The following is an 18004-nucleotide window of genomic DNA, read 5'->3' as shown; positions in this document are numbered from 1 at the left end:
AAATAGTGATTTTCTGGATGGGCTGTGAAGGGGGTCAAGGAAAAATATGGACCCAAGAAATTCTTGTAACGTTTTTTTGTATTTATGTTTATTTGAATTATGAATATGACTTTATTCTAATGTATACTGTGATAAACTCACTGCTGAGGTAAACTGTTTAGAAATTTGATTAGATGCTTAAAATTTCACACAGTACTGTATATATTTATTGTATACATATACATATGTGTGTGTGTGTGTGTGTGTGTGTGTGTGTGTGTGTAATACTAATCCAAGTAGACCTAGTCTCAATTTCTAAATTTTATAAGTAACAAATATTTTTGTACTGGCACCAGTTTTTGATGTCAGCAGATATGTACACAAAAATATTGGCCTACAAAATGTTAAAAATAAAAATAAATGGTTACATGTTTCAGACCTGTTTATGATAGACCAGCAGACAATAGTTAGAATATAATCCTTTAAAATGTCCATATTATGGAAAACCAAATTTCCTCACTTTTTGAAATTAAATAGCTTGATAGCATGTCAGCATTGTTAAAATTTCAAAACATACCATTCACTCTCTTGTCCATACAGTCCAGATGCAAAAACCACTCATTCTGAATTCACTGAGTTTTGGCATTTTATACAAACCTTCACTTTCGCACATATCCACCAATTCAAACTACAGCGGTTCACCTCTGTCCATTCATACTAAAGTTATAAAGAGTATTTTAACCCAGACTGCTTTTTCAATGAGGCACAACGCAGGGCAGCCGATCAGAACAGGGATCACAGACATATTTCAGTCTTAAAGGCACAGTAACTAAAGAAGCCTGTATAAATATAAGACCTAAAAAGAGGCTGGAAAATGAGCGTGTTAAAATATTTATCTGTCTGTTTTTGGTATAAATCCACCCACTTCAAATAGAAACAGCTCATTTTAAAGCTTAGTAATTTTAAAAGAAAAATTATTATGTCTGTTCATTTCAATAGAGATATTGAAATATTAAGTATTTTTTAATTGTGTGAAATATAATCAATTAATCATGAAAGTTTCTACCTGTCCTGTAGAAGCGTGTTCTTAGCAGAAACCTTCAATTGTTAAAATATTTCAAATTACACTGCAGCAAAAATATCCTGCAGCTTTTGGTTTTCAAAATAAAAAGGAGTTACGCTTCCCAAACGCAACACTAGACCACTGTATCATAAATTTGGTTTAGGATGGCCTGGCCCTTAGCTGCACTACTCACAGAGTCGGGGTCCCTCTGCTGCTCCAGAAAGGCTGAGAACTCCACCAGCCTGAGCTTGGTGGTGCCAATGGAGCGGCCCTGCCATGCTGGCACTGTGGGTGCTGGTGCTGCTGTGGACTCGTAACCTGTTCACATACACACAATTAAACACAACTTATACATTAGCAGTTACCAAAACTACACTGATTTCACCTTAAAGCCCTTAAAAAGAACAAGAAAACATTACAGTGGCAGACATACTTGAAATTGCTGTTGTGACGGCGGGCTGGATGGGGTAGGCTTGTTGCGCAAAAGGCTTGATGCTAAAACAAAGAAGAAGAAAGAGGAAAGGACGAGTCAGGGTGTGGGGCACAGATGTCTAGAGGTTTGGAAGCACATTGAAGAGATTATGAGGGCTCTACAGTGAAGAAGAAACAAAGCTGTACAAAGTATTCAGTCTTGGACTCGGCCCATTCAAGCCTTTGGTAAAGCGAGAACATGCAGCTGGAGAGAGAGAGAGAAAGAGAGAGAGAGAGAGAGAAAGAAAGAGAGAGAGAGAGAGAGAGAGAGAGAGAGAGAGAGAGAGAGAGAGAGAGAGAGAGAGAGAGACAGTGAGAGAGACAGGCAGAAAGAGATAGGAGACAGAGAGTGAGTGGAGGAAAAGAAAAAAAGAATGTGAGACAAAGAAAAGGGAAGAGAGACAGAGGAGGAAAAGAAATGAGAGTGAGAGATAGAAAGGGAGGAGAGAACAGGGGAAAAGAAAAATGTGAAAAGAAGTGTGAGACAAATAAAAGGAAAGAAGAAAAAAAGGACGAAAATAAATGAGAAAGAGCAGAAGATGGAGAAAAAGTGTGAGAGTAAGACGGCGAGAGAAGGAAAAGGAAGAGGGACAAGAAAAACAGTGAAAGAAGATAAAAGAAGGATGAAGAAGAGAGTAGCAGAGAGAGGAGAAAAACAGAAAACAGCGAGAAAAAAGGGAGCCAAGGGAGGAGAAAGCCAAAGGGAAGAGGGAGAGATGGGGAGACAAAATAAAATAGGAAAAGAGAGTAACAGAGGGAGGGAGAGAGCAAGCAAGAAAAGAAAGAGTGCTGAGAAAGAGGGTTGAACAGTAGGATAGAGAGTCAAAGAAGTAAAGAACGACAACAGTTGAAAACAGAAAGACGGGGGGGCAGAGAGAGAGAGAAAAGGAAAGATAGAGGATGAGCAGAATTGTTTTATTGGCTGATATGAGCAAAACTTTTGGATGTACTCACTCTTGAGAGGATCCTGGCTGGCCTGTGGATATCATGCCCTGCCAAAACTAAAGAATTAGATAAATAAATAGACAACAAAGTAAAGCCTATCCACACTGACACTCACTCTGCAGGTCTGCGATACTCGTGTTATCTGACGCTTTCTACAAAACCCAGGTGAACAACGTGCCATACTGGACTGTTATCTTGACTAGAGCATTGGTGCGCTTATCAGATGTGGGCAGTGGATGTGAGCTGGACTTGCTTGTGTGTGTAATGGGATTGGGCCCCAGCGGGCCGATAGCGGGGCCGCCAGAGGGCCGTCTTACCCCAGCTGCTCCGGGGAAGGCGGGGCGAGGGATGCCTGGCAGGCCCAGCTTGTTGTGGATGGCCGTGGCAGAGACGATCTGTGCTGAGGACATGGAGGCCATGCTCTGGAGGGCTTTGTCCTTCACGGTCTGATCCTTCAACAACGTTCACAAAAGGGACTTAAGACTCGATTAAGGGTGAAGGGTGGTGGTGGAGGTGGGGGGATGGGGGCACATCCAACAAGACAAGAGGGAAACAGCCAACGCCTTCGCGAAACAAGTGAAGACGTTACTGGCCGAAGCGAACAAGCAAGTGAACTGAAAACAGGCACTCGACAACATCAAAGCCAGCTTAAAGCGACAGTTCTGCAACAAATCAGGTTTCATCTCATCCAAAATGTAGTCAGGCAAGACATTCAGTGTCTCAGGTCTGCGCTTTTAGTTTTGCACTGATGCATCAAAGCTAATTAAGCAATAGAACACGAGAGGGAACGCGGCGTTTAATATGTTTTAATGTTCAGTTCCTCCAGATTATAGTTCCTTAACAAGCAGCTTGTTGCTACGTCACAGTAACAAGCTCCGCCCATTCGCTGCACAGCCAGCAGTTTGTTCTCCAGCTCCTTACACTGAATTCCCAAACTGTCGTCACCACTGAGCAGCTTTTCTGTTTTTTATTGTGTCAGTTTTATGGCTCAGTCCGGTTTGGTCAGACTTTAAGGGTCAGACCACATGTTTGGTGAATGGTACTGGGTTCATTTCTGGCTGATTCAGGTTGTTTAGCTGCTCTTCTGTCACAGGTGCCGACTAAAAAGCTGCTCAGTGGTGATGACAGTTAAGGAATTTAGTGTCGTCTCATCTTCAGAGTATGACCAAATTGGCTGTCGGTCAAATGTGATTTTAAAAGTGTCCGTTTTCTGTTTGGGGCAAAATATGAAGTAAAAACGTTCAAATGGCTTGACCGTCTCCTACAGCTGTCAAAGTCGTTACTTAGCAACAGCGTCTCAGCGGAGTGATACAGTGTTTGCGAAAAACCCGCAATATTATGGCAAAATAACAGCAGGTTAGAACGCTTCTCAACCAATCAGCTCGCGTGGCCAGAAGTAACTGTTGTATAATAGCCAACAAGTAACGGAAGTTTCTATATTACCAGTTAGCACTGGGCTAAAATACGTGCCTAAACCATGTCAAGATGGACTTTCCTACGTGGACTCTGATACAGTACCGTTATCTATAAAAAAATAAATTAATTAAAAAACTGAGGCCTTGAGGTGGCTGTTAGTGTATAGCTGTTAATGTTGTTTTCAACTAACTTTTATCCATTTTTCAGACCCAGAACTATCACTTTAAAGACTGAAAGAAGCGTAAAATTAGAAAAATGTCTTCTGTATACTTCGACTCACATTCACCCATGAAGAGTAAAACTAGTCTGAAACTCCAAAGAGCTAGAGGCATGCTAGCGCTGCCTATATATTATCCTATTTGGCAGCTTTCTAAGCTTTAGTAAGCTTGCAACTTTGATGAAGGAGAGGTAAGCAATAATAACCTCCTTTTCTCCCCTATGCTACATTCCATGTCCGTAGGCAGGCATCAAGGCTGCTGAACGTAGCCCTGTCAACAACACAGAGCTAATGCTTGAATGAAAGCACGGAGGACACTGTGGTTAAGAGTCTTTTTCCTTTAGATATCAACTCATTAACTCCAGCTTTAATCCTCCCGGGGAGGCTAAAGGCTAACTCTGCATATAGACTTTCAAATTTCCTTCAAATCGTGGCACGCTTACAAATCCATGCACCTCTCGACGTGGCAAAGGTTAATTAATAAGCACCAAGAGCCACGTGGGGACCTGTGAGCGCACAAAGGCTACAAAAGACATCCTTCCTCTCACCACACATGGCCTTATTAAAAAAAAGAAAGAAAGAGACAGAGAAAAAACAGCATTCCTTGCAATGTTGGAGAAGCACAAAGAAGCTAGTAGGTAATCATGAAAGTCTGGAAGGTCCTGTATGGAGAAGCCCAAGGATTGCTGCTCTCTAACGCCATTGAAGTGCACAGGACTGAATGGTAGCGGCCTAGTGCGGCGCTGACCAGCCTTCTGTGCAAAAGCAGTGAGCGCGAGCAGGAGGTGAACATGCTGGCAAGGGCTGAGTGTGTATGTGTGTGTGTCATGTGGGCTGGTGAGGAGCTGGCTGCTAGCGCACAGGGGAAGCAGACGTGCAGAAGCAAGGCCACAGCTCGGCTACAGCAGAATGGCAGCGAGCGCACATTTAGAACACCGTACTTACCATGCTCGTCACCTAGACACAAAAAAAAAAGTCTTCAATGTAATCGTGCAGCTCTCACCGCTCAAAACAGCACATATACAAACCATAATCATTCCACCAGTGATTTGCAAAAAACATGAATTAACGTGCCGATTATCTTTTCCCATGTTAATCAAAGTAATGGTTTGGCCAAAACATCTAATTTTCCGAATTGCTCCTTATTCAAAAGGCAGTCGATCAGCCAAGACATGTCACAGTCTAACTTGTTAGCCTTATGTTGTTGCACATACATGTGGAAAAATTTGGAAGTTGTGATTCTTGAAATACTGGGATGGTATCCCTATATACAGGCATATAAAAAAGTTATTAGACAGATTCTGACATGTTTTGTTCATTTTCTAAGTGAAAATAGTTTTTTTTTTCAGATAATCTAATCTAGCACTACAACTAACAGAAAACTGTGATATTTTAAGTTTGTTCCTTTTTTTTCCCACTCAAAATATGTAAAAAAAATAGGGGGCGGGGGGTGCTGGAGCCTATCCCAGCGGTCATCAGGCGGAAGGCAGAATACACCCTGGACAGGTCGCCAGTCCATCGCAGGGGTTTTCAAAGTCCTTCAAAATATATTATTTTTATGCCTGTTATGACCACTGTCTATTTCCCTTATTATTTCGTATGCATTTCATATTACATGGTTTGACAGGAGCACCTAAACTTTAAGGTACACTTGTAAAAAAAAACTTTTTAAAACATTATAGTTTAAAAAGTCCAAACTTTTTATTTTTCAGTACATTTTTCAGTTCTTAAGAGTATGCAAACACCACCCATCATCTAAGACCTAACATTAAAGGCCGAACCCTGCAGTTATCTTTGTAAAACTAAAAGCAAGTTTGCTGATAAAAAGGTGGACACACATAAATACGGAAACATCTCATATTATATTTAAGTTATTTAGGCTCCCGTGTAATTTTCTGTTAAATATTCTTTCTGCTTTTCTCCTGATAATGAAAAACAAATAACTAATTCTCTTCTGACTGGAAACTGAATGAATGAAGGCTGATCTTTAACTTTAACTTGTTGCAACTGCACAGCGATTAGTGACAGCTATGCAGTGTTAAGGAACATTTTTATAATAATATTTTTAAACTATTAGTCTATATGTTTTGTTATGAAAGGCATTTAAAGCAAAAAATTATTTTCTAAAAAAGTTGGAAAAAGATTCTCTCACTGGGTGATGTGTAGGGGGGGCTGCGGCAACCTTCTATTGGGTCAAATCGAATGTCTTGCTTGCTTGCTGCTTCTTGTACAGCAACTAAATGTGTAAATGGCTAATGTAGCTAAGAAATAATGGAAGCTCATAGTCACTATTTTAGCACTGTGCAAACTGCACTTCATAATGATCATACACTCGTCTTAAAACACGCAGAGTTGTTCAATAGTCTCAAACAGACTTGCATATGTGGGTTCTGACATAATGTTACAATAAAAGCAGACAAAAGTACAGACAAAACTCAGGCTTTAAGGTGGCTGATATCACTGTTTAAGGTATGTGGTGTACTTTCTTTTTCTTTTAGATGAACCTCATACATTATTAGAAATTAAACAAGCCTTTAGGAGATTACTTAACACACGTTGCTAAAGTAAAGAAGCAAACTTCAGTCAGGCTATTTGTTTAGTTTTGTCCATTTTTACCAAAAAACATCATACAGTGTCAGAAACCACATAAGCAAGTCCATTTAAAATCACTACAAGACTCAACATGATGTACATGCATTAAATATGTATTTCAGTTATTAAGGCTTCTATTAAACTGGTTATTAAGGCTTCTATCACTTGTTAGTTACATAAGCCTTGTAGCTCCAGTACCAAACTAACGATGCAAACTCCAGACCCCAAACGTGTATTGGGGGTAAGGAGAACATTGTGGGAACTGACTGATTTTTGGCCAAACTATCACATTCACTCTCTTCAGAATCATCCGCTGGCAATTACATAGTTGATTCCAGATCAGCGGTGAGGTTTCACTCAAACACTGCCTCAGATTTAAGAGCTGATCAGTGTGAAAGTTTAGTCCTCAGGTGAGCAGCAGAGAAGCGTCTTAAAAGAAGTTTTTTGCAGCTGATAACATGAGGGCTTTAGATCACTGCGGCCACCTTTCATTACGAGCTGGCCTAGAGAGTGGCACCGTAATGACAGTCATTTCACTCAACATGTCTCGGCTAAGAGGATGCCAGGCCCGATCACTCTAATGCTCCGGCACAAATGGCGGGAGGCAGCTCAAATTCTTCCCTGCTCCCCATTTCTAATTTGCTTTAGATGAGAGTAGACAGAGACCCATACAAAAGCTGCCTGCTTCTACTCAGCAGCCGCCAATGGCCCTGAAAGACCGGCCATTCACAACGGAAACGCACACACGGACACACATACACACAGCCGCACGCACACAGGACACAAATGAGGGATCATTAATCCATCTGAGTAAACTGGGAACTGTGGAAAAGTGTGACAGTCAAAAGAGTTAGTCATCTCTTCAGAGGAGCAGAGAGAAACAGAAAAGAGAGAGATCTGAGACAGAGAGATGGAGAAAGAGGGAAAGAGAAAATGAGCAGAGTCAGACCAACTGTAAGGTCACAGACATCCACAAGTGACCCGCACAGAAACATCTTAAATAACAGGTTGATTTATTATCAGCTTATCCATAAAAAAGCTCTTTTTTTAAAGGAGGTGGCCTTTGAGGCTGAGTAAGGTGATTATATACAGGACTCTGTCTGTATATGACTTTGTTTGAGTGAATCAGGGTTGGGGGGGGGCAGCAGTGGGGGGGGGATTTCAGTAGTTTCATTAATGCAGCATGAGGTAAGCATTTGACAGCCAGTGGGGTTATGGAAAAAGAGGATGCATAGAGAGAGAGAGAGGGAGAGTGAGAGAGAGAGAGAGGGAGAGTGAGAGAGAGAGAGAGGGAGAGTGAGAGAGAGGGAGAAAGTGAGTGAGAGAGTGAGTGAGAGAGAGAGGGAGGGAGGGAGGGAGGGGTAGAGCCCCATAGTAAAAAGCATGTGAGCAGCTGCTCTAATGGTGCCTCTTTAGTCCACATCATTCCACAGAGAGTTGGGCCAAGAAGAGATGACTTCATTACGACTAAAGCACCAGCAGAGGCAAAGCAGCAGCCATTCTGCTCTAGACTGCATCAAAAGCCCGTCTTAAAGACCAGAAAAGGTTACGGGCAGCAGGACAATATTAGGCTTTTAAGCAGCGGTCAAGAAACAGCTGACCAACTGACCTCAAGCTATCAGCCGCTCACCCACCAGCCAAAGCACCTTGCCAGCATGCCTCCAAACTTCCACTGAATGCACTCCAGTGAATCAGAGCATCATACACAAAGACATGCAACACAAGGCTGTGCGTTCTACAAAGCACTTAAGTGTCATCAGCTTTGACTAAGTGATGTCTTATTTATAGATCACAGGACTTGGGCTCAAATGCTCAGACAAGTCTGTTTTTGTAGGGCTGCACAATATACTACTGAATATACCTTCAATATTTCCTTTTAGTACTAACATCGCAGAAGGATGTGATACACAAATGAGGCACCTTTGTTTTTAAGCCTGTAGGAATCTTCAGATGGAAAATGGTTTAGCTAGTTAGATTAAGCTTCATCTTTACAACCCTCGTGTTCTTTTAGCAGGTAGGAAAGATGTATTTCTAGCATCCTGATACAATCAGAGCTTCAGATGAGAAGGTAAATCATTTTGGTCAGTAATTCAGGCAGATTTTTAACTGCAGGTCAATCATAATGAATAGGGCTGGCCCGAATAGCATAGAAAATTTGCGCTGTTAAGTTTTAAACCTGCTATAAAACTGGTTAATTAGAAAAGAAAGGGAGAAAAATAATGTTTCTGCCTGAAATGGTTACGTGACAGAGGCACTACTCGAACATGAATCACCATTTACTTATTTAGGTTATTGCCAGTCCTCCATTGCAAACCAAACTCATACTGTAATTTTTGCATTATGCAATTTTCTTATTGTCCAGTAACTTAAAGTACTTCCACACATGTGATTTCTTAGGAGGCATATTTGTTATATTAGCTTCAAAAGCCACACGGTAAGCAGTGCAGTTGGCTGCACAAGTTGCCTAGCCGGAATTTACACTCTTAAATAAAACAGTTATAAAGTCTATTTAAAATTTGACATTAATTAACAATCACTGCCTTGTTGGTCAAATCTATTTTAAGCTACAATTTTTGTAGCTTTCAACCTTTTCAACTCCTTGGGACCACCAGTGGTTCTGAAATGTATTTCGTCATGTTCAACATAACTTTCATATTTCATTAGCTACAGTCAGAAGGTGGGTGTCATATGAGGCAGTAACTCTTCTTTCCAGTCAAATAGATGGTGATGTCATTTCTTTTAAATAATAAAAGAAGCTGAACTCAAACTATAAACAGATGGCGTCTCTTCAGTGATCTGCTCTGTAAAAATTACTTTTATAAAATAATACAAACAACGTCTGAGATTTTTGGCTTTCAGCAGTAAATTGTAAACATGTAGCGATATGTGTTGATCATAAAACACATGTTCTGTTCATCTGAGGGGAGCTTTTAAAATAAATAAATAAAATAAAAATTTATTTATTTCATGCAGTTACTGAATAATTTGCCTTACAGTTTTGTCATGTAAATTCAGATGGACAAACCAAAATATACCCTGGAGAATAAGAGGTTAAAAGCTTACAAATCCTAAAAAGAAATGCGGTGTCTTCTCAATATTGTGCAGCTCTATTTTTTAGCTAAAACCTGCCCCACTTAGGGGAAGGAAAAACTGAATGAAGCTCAGCACCACCTGTTGCATCAAGTGGGTGCTGGATTATCTATGTTCATTATTATAGACTTTCCGGTTATCTGGTTAGCTTTATGAGCTAATACTACTACTACTACTACTACTACTACTAATAATAATAATAATAAGATGCTAACTACACTCCAACAGTACAGATAACTAGTGTTAGTCAGTTTTCAAAGCAGACACAAAGTGGTCAGTGAAGGCACAGCGGCACAAACAGTCATTAAAGGAGACACTAAAAGGCCTGAGGGTGTAAGGGAGCATGTGTGTGTTTGAGAGGAGAGGGAGGGGGTTCACAGGGGTTGGACGAGGAGCAGAGGAGGGTGAATCATATATGCTAAATACACTGTTGCATGCAGGTTAAGGGAATCGGACAAGGCGTTCGCCCCATCGCCGGGGGGAGAAACAGGAGGAAGTGCGGCGGCATAGCAACCACGAAGCCCAAAAGCAGAAAAGCGCATACCTTCAGCTTGGAATGAAACTCACGAGATTTCCTTCTGGCAAGAACCTGAATGTGACTAGACACCTGCGGGGTAGGGGAGGGGAAGGAAGACAAAGGAACAGCCTGTAACCATGGCGATGAAAAGCCCCCCTGCAACTGGGCAGAGCCAGACCTACCTTGATGGCAGCTTGGATTTCTCGAACTTTCTTTCTTGCTAAGACCTGTATGTGACTAGAAACCTCCATTTTTGGAAGAAGAAGGGAAAATAAAATGACAAAAGGGGGAAAAAAGGCAAAAAAACAAAAACAAAAGAATACAAAAGGGTATTACACTTTTTCTTTTTCATTGAAAGAACACTTGAGGAAGGATTTAACAGTTCCTTTTTAGCAGGGCTACTTAGAGGAGGAAGAGGAGGAGAAGAAGCGCAAACCCGAAGCTTGCAGCCACCCAGCGCAGCGGCTCCTCCGTTAAGTGAGCTGATTAAGGAGGATGCAGGCTTCTTAAGCACATTAAGAGACGGCAGATGCGCTCGGCTGCGCACAGAATGAGAATGGGCATGTCTAGTATCCTTCAGGGACTGAGGAGGAGGAACCAGCCTCACAGGCCTTGAGCTCCAGGGGTGTAAATCCCTGACCTTATAATGATTCGAAACCAGTGCAACTCTTTAGGAAACAAAACTGATTTGATTAATTCTGTATGATTCGAGATTATTATTAAAAGTACACTGAATACAGACTGGAAAAAAAACCCTACTTAAACAGTTTTGGAATACAAACCATAATAACAATACACTTGGGTCGCAACTAACTACTATGTTCATAACTGATTAGCCAGTCCATTATGATTTCAGTGAACTGAGCACCCTGCCAGCAAGAATTTGGCGATGGCCCTTCAAACTTGTTTAGAACTGCTGTCAGAGGAGTTACGGTGTGTGTGCATGTAGTAAAACGTATCAGTGTGTAGAATCTGAGCTTTTATGTGCTACCGTGTTTACTATCACTGAATGAAAGATGCATGAGACTTCTTTACTGATGATACTACTAAGGCTATGTTTACACAGCAGGAAAAACAAATCTGATCTTTTTCCTCATATGTGATGCAGATGTGTGTCTGTGTGTCAGTGTGAACAGCAAAAAACACGCTGAATCTGATATTTGAAATTCCGATGTGAGACGCTTTTATATGTGGTACTGAAATCCAATACACTTCCGATCTGCAACTATGTGACTCAGTCTGAACAGCCAAATCGGAATTCATGCGACTTTTACGTCAGTCCAACTTGACATTCATCATAATTTCCTGTTGCTGAGACTCAGAAACATTTAGGCTGATGTTTCTGTACCAAAACATTAGAAAAGACTTATCCGAACCACCTTTGTAGAGGCTTCGAATGACACGGCCAAACGTGGCCGGAAGAGAACGTGGCTGCAGCATCAAAAAAAAGCTTTAAAAAAATCCAAGGACACGAGCCAAAGAAGTGGCCGTGGCTAAATGTGCCCTTTTTATGGTGAACTCGAACACACTGTGGGTGATGCATCCAACAGTCAAACATTGGAACTTCATAATCGCTTCTGTGATGCTGGCGAAGACGAAACTGACTCTTCTGGGGGCAACAGGCGTTCGCTGGCCATCATGACTGATCTCTGGACGAGCTGCGTGAAGCATTGTTCTTTTGAGCATGCGGGTCAGTTTAGGAGCTGATCTGTTCAGACTGACATCACATACAGATCACATTTAAAAGATAGTGTGATCATACAAGCAAAAAATCAGATTTGGGGAGGAAATCAGATTTGGGCCACTTTTACCTGCTGTGTAAACGCAGCCCAAGACCATTGTATTCGTTTGTTTAATCACATTCATGATAATACGTGACTGATATGTGACTTATATTCCTATTTATGCATAAATGTAGTTTAAGACAAAAACTAAACAAAATATTTTAATTCTGTACTCTTAGATCATCTACTTCAAATATGAAACTAATGGATTACATAATGCAGCTAATAAATAAGACTAAAATGAATAATAATACAAATTAACAATATTCAAAACTTTGTTATGTATGATGTTGCATGAGAATTTTCTTTTAAGCATTTATTATGATCGAATTGGATATTACTGATATGGGCTGTCACTTCCAGTTATATCAGTATTTGAGTCATCTACAGTTTTTTAAAAAGGCCAAATAAGAAAAATTGACAAAACTGAACAACAAACCACACATAGCTTTTTTGAACATACATTAACTATTAACTATTTCTTACTCTAAGAAAGGCCAGTAGGAGAACTGAAAACATACATCATTATAATACATCGCTTGAACAATTTATCGTGAGAACCGTAATAATCAATTCTAGTATTCCAAATTAAAGAGCTGCATTCAGATGCGTTTACACCCCTGCTGAGCTCTTTACCTGCTGGTCCTTGTTTAGTGTCAGAGTGCAGATTTTGCTAAGCTCGTGCTAAACGCTGGGTCAGTGTGATGGGGAGGTGGGGAGGTCATGTTACAGTGCCTGCCAGTGCTGCTGGGAGGGGGGTGGAGGGCTGAGGAGAGAGTGTTCCCTGTCTTAATCAGGCCAATCATACACAAGAGGCTGTTGAGCAGGCCTCACACTGAACGCAGTGTGTTAATGAGGGCTGCTGGCCTCCGGAGGCCCGCTAAGTCTCAACACTCTAGCGCGGGCAAAGTCGCATTTACGCATATCTCGACAGCGCAAGTGCTCCTTTGACCTTTCCAATTTAATTACAACAATCACTTCAGCTAAGCTGGAGCTTAAGCAAATCAAATTAGTATGTAATTGTGGCCATGTTAACACATCCGGGCAAAATGTCTTTACTTTGCTTCTTTGCCTAAACTGTAAGAAATGCAACTAGGATTTTTTGCACTTCAATTATTTTATTAAAAATGTGTTTAGACTGAAAAAAGAAAAGCACTTACATGATTCGAATGTAGACATTATTTTCACATGAGTATACTGTTGCTGTCAGAAGCAAAACCTCCAATAAAATAATTTTATAGGTGACAAAATTAACATTCTTAAATCTGAATGGAAGTTCATTTAACAATTTTTAATTTAACTGATTTTTAGATCATTTTTATTGGTTAGTCTATCCACTGTGACAAAACGTGACTGCCAGCTACCATTTTCAAATTATGTGAAAAAAAAGGAGATACACGGTTTTGTTTTCAACAATAACTATGTATATTGTGAAATCTGCAGTACAGTGTCAAAGTCAGAGACCACCGTTTGTTTACTTTCCAATCAAAACTCACTTTCTGCTTGTCCATGTAAACTCAGGCACTTTTAATGATGTTGCCGTCTGGGTTGTGGGGTAGTCAGTCCATTGTTCTTGGAACACCAGCAGCTTCTTTGCTTGAACAGCAAATTTTCTTCCCCCCCCACTAATTAAGGGCTTCTTGGCAGCTACACATCCTTTCAGACCCACAGTGTTGTGTTGTCTTCTCACAGTGGAAGGATGGACAAACACCTGAGGATTTTCTCAGGTCTGTAGCGAAAGTGGAGCTTGATTATTCTCCTCTCTCTCAAAGATGAAAGCTTAAGTGCTGTTTATCTGATGTGTACAGCTTTGGTGGTCTTTTTTTGGTCTTGCATGGTTTCTTTGTGTCTTTTAACAAAGATAACGAATGTACAAAGATACTAAATGTAAAGTGGTCTCTGACTTTTGCACAGTACTGTATATATGATGTAAAATATATTAACACTGTGTTACTTTCCAGTTCACATCCTGGAAAAAAATTCCCAGGAGGAATTGTCAGTGTTACATATTTTATTATTTTAATCATGTATGAATTTGTATTCATTTGCATGAAGCAAAATTCAATGCATTACTATTTTCAGTTTGCATAGAAAAAATTACTGTTAAAATCCAGCAAGGCAAAAAATAGAAACATGGTCTTATGACATGTGCCATCTGCTGTGTGTTGCTGTGATGAAAGGGTCAATCAGATGTGGCTAAAAGGGAAGTGATGTCACCACAACTGCTCTCTGATCATAGAGCGCTGCCCAGTGAAGTGTTGCAGGAGACTTAAAGCCACACGGACCCATGGCAGATACTAACTAGCCTGTACAGCTAAAAATCCACGTCTAATTTCATTTGTCAGCGTGACTCAGTTTTAAGGACTTAACGGGAATCCGCAAGGTCATTTTGCAGCAGCAGCTATGTTTTACTGAGTGGTTGAGACATATACGCTTTGTTTAGAATTGTAATGTAGGTGCACACATGCGTATGTGTGGCCGGAGCCCCAGTTCAGCAGCGTGCTCTCATGCAGCTTTAAAAAAAAAAAAGAAAGAAAGAAAGATAGAAAGAAAGAAAGAAAGAAAGAAAGAAAGAAAAGCTGGCTGGCGGAGGATTGAGGAGTCTCCGCATAGCGCTCCACTTCCAAGGCCACATCAGCCCATTTATCCCTAGCCAGGGCATCATGCTGCAAAGCTCCATGCTACTTTGTGTGTATGTGTATGTGCATAAATGTGTGATGTGTGAATCCTCTGTGTGTAAGTGCAAGGTAAATACGTAGGTATCTGGGCGGGTGATAAAATCATCTATTCACTTAAATGTGTGCTGGCTAACTCTTTTATGCAGAAAGCTCGGGCAGCAGGCATTCAATAGTAATGGCCTTCCTCTGTTATGTGCCATGCATATGCTGCAGGCCTGCGCCTTACCTGCTTCCTCGTCCTCGTCTTCCCCGTCCGCAGTTTAATGTATCTGGCTATCAGCTCGTTCCGACCTGAAAGCAAAAGAGGAGAAAAAGGGCTTTTATTCCACCTGCCAGCTACTGTCAGAACTGCAGAGGTGGGCAACATAGCAAAAAACAGTAGTGAAAAACTGTTGGGCTGCACAATGATATTGGAATCATATGGGTGCTGCCTGTGATTCCCCCCAACCCCCCCCCCCCCCAAATGACAAATGTTTTGTTAAAGTTCTATGTTAAAAATAATTTACATATTTACAAGTTAAATCGTCTACAGAGAACAGTTACAGTTTATTGTTATTGTTATTATTATTATTATAGTTACAATAAATTTAACATATTTGGGATAAATAAATAAATAAATGAGGCCTGTATAAATGTTTTATATTTTAAATTTTTGTTTTTTTAAATATGTTAAATGCAGTGGTGGACAGTAACTAAGTAAATGTAATTCATTTCTGTACTTAAGTAGTTTTTTCGTGTATCTGTACTGAAGTTTTTCCATTTTGGGCGACTTTTTTAGTTTCGCTCCACTACATTTAAAAGTCTAATATCTGACTTTTTTCCTCCACTACATTTTGAGAAATCTGTCGTTCCTTTTGGTTTCTGTGTGTATAAAAACGTAACATGTCAAAACGAAAGAAGCGCAAAGCAAGAACACCAATCAGGGTATCATGTTACTTTTTTCTGAATTTATACAAACACTTTCATTTTATAGTAAATTAGTTTGGGCTAGTTTATGTTTAATAAACAGAGACCTACAGATCAATATAGTAAAGGAAACTCATTTGTGATCCTGAATTTAAATGAGTTCATGAAGCGAGTCTTGTTATAAAAATGATAACAGAATTCATAATTTATAGATCATAATTAATCTTTTAGTACTTTTACTCAAGTCGAGGTCTAAAAAGAGGAACTTCTACTTTTACTGGAGCAATATTTTACCTTGGGTATCTCTACTTTAACTCAACACACAGTTTGTGTACTTCATCCACCACTGGTTAAATTCCATAAATAAATATAAATCGCGTACTAAAACTTTCGAAACAACTTTTTTCACTTACAAAATCAACATGAGGTATAATTTAACGGAGGGTATTGGAACTGTCTCATATGACTGTATGGTGTTGTCCAGCAGTCTAAAAGTCCTGATGATACTGATGATAACCTCAGAAAAAGCTTTTTATGGTGTAATTTATCACAACATCACCTACCCAGTGCCACCATTACTGGAAGAATGGCATCTCATTACAACCTTAAAATGTAAAGCCGTCTCTGTATGTATATTCATGGCCAGCGTACAGGCAGCGTGGACCTGTTTCCTGTCCCACAAATAAACAAACATGTTTCATTTAAATGCAAACGCGCCCCGCGCACGGTATTTCCATGAAAAAAGCCGGCCAAGTCTATAGCCTTTCAGATTAATCTAATTTAATGCCAATTTCTTCAAAGCCTCACGCCATGAAAGGAAACAGATCCCGACATTCATACTGTTACAGCCCATAATGGCGGAGGAAATATGTTCATTTAACGCAGTGCTGTTCTCACTAAATTATAATTAAAGCATGGCTTTGTAGTGATTTCCAATTAATGGCAGCTCCAAACATTCTTCTGCCCTCGGCTCTCCCCCTAATTGCTGATGCAAGGCACAACGACCCCTGCTTAGCCTTTTCATATGTTAATAACATACCGCTACCCCAAAACTATTACGCAAATTATAGGTAAGGAGCCACTCTAATTATGTGTCCAGCTGTATCCAAAGGTTGTCAGAGAACTGTTTTCATTTTTTTTTTTTTTAAATCCGAGCCATGCGGCATAACAAGCTTTTTAAATGGGCACACTGCGGATTTCAAGTACAATTTAAGTCTCTGCCCTCACAATTGTCTTTGGAACAACATTAAACTGCATTTCCAAAGCCACACTGTAATTAGCCTGGAGGAAAACATGCCGTGCAGTGAAAAGAAATGTAGAAGAGATCACGAAACAACGATAAGCAACAGTTAAATCACATTAGAACAGTAAAGCCACAGAGAGAATCGTGAGCCTTACAGTTAGAGTGGAAGGCTGACCGTAATCGCATGTGCAGATATGTCTAAAGAGGAGTGTATATAGGTGGATCAGTGCAGAGACTGAAGTGCTGCAGATGCTGCTGGCTGTGGTGAGACACACACATACAGGCCCACACAGAGGCGAACAGGCTGCAGCCTCTGCCTGCTGTGCACTGAGGCAGCTTGCTGTGTTCAGGTGGGCCAGATGAAAGCCAACGGGGCCCGGTAATGCCTCTTGAGCTTCTGTCATTACACACACCTGTCGCATGAAAAAAACCTCTTTCGCTCTCTCTGTATCTGTGTGTGCTGTACTTGTGTGTACTGTGCCTTTCCATGTTCTGCTGAGATTTAATGTAATATCCCCAATAACTTTGCTCTTAGATTAACCAGCAGGCTTCAATTAATGAGACTTAATCAATAAGGCATACTGCTTTTTCTTATGGTGATGGATTAAGAGTAAATAACATGGCAGTAGGGTTGGTCAGTTCTCCATGGTGATTAAAAAATATGCAAGTATTTAAAAAATGATGACAGTATTTCAAAATAATGATACGTCAAATTTCTATTTCAAGAATTTTAGAGGAGCTCACTGATTGGTGGTTAGGGAGCTCACCAACAGGTGCCACTGATAGAAAGAGGGGGAAATCCTATGGAAAAACTCAGGCATAACATTATGACCATCTCCATGTTTCTACACTCATTGTCCATTTTATCAGTTCCACTTACTATATAGGTAGTGTCACTGGTGGACTGAGAATAGTCCACCAAGCAAAAATATCCAGTTAACAGCATCCTGTGACCACTGATGAAGGACTCGAGGATGACCCAACACAAACTGTGTAGCAGCAGTTGAGCTATCGTCTCTGACTTTACATCTACAAGGTGGACTGACAAAGTAGGAGTGTCTAATGGAATGGACAGAGAGTGAACAGTGTTTAAAAACTCGAAC

At 40.4% G+C, this 18004-nt stretch overlaps 1 protein-coding gene across 1 annotated transcript in view; it reads right to left on the bottom strand.

Moving 5' to 3' along the window:
* Window positions 1–18004, bottom strand: part of tead1b (TEA domain family member 1b) — a 93799-nt gene that overhangs the window by 11223 nt on the left and 64572 nt on the right. The window contains 9 exon segments of the mRNA XM_037545180.1: window positions 1236–1360; window positions 1476–1537; window positions 2468–2514; window positions 2776–2910; window positions 5037–5048; window positions 10318–10398; window positions 10400–10444; window positions 10446–10535; window positions 14979–15043. Coding sequence (XP_037401077.1) covers window positions 1236–1360; window positions 1476–1537; window positions 2468–2514; window positions 2776–2910; window positions 5037–5048; window positions 10318–10398; window positions 10400–10444; window positions 10446–10535; window positions 14979–15043 — 662 coding nt within the window.

The sequence above is a fragment of the Pygocentrus nattereri genome, chromosome 15, assembly GCF_015220715.1.
Source record: "Pygocentrus nattereri isolate fPygNat1 chromosome 15, fPygNat1.pri, whole genome shotgun sequence".
In the NCBI taxonomy this organism is placed as follows: Eukaryota; Metazoa; Chordata; class Actinopteri; order Characiformes; family Serrasalmidae; genus Pygocentrus; species Pygocentrus nattereri.
This window is presented reverse-complemented; position numbering and strand designations above follow the sequence as displayed.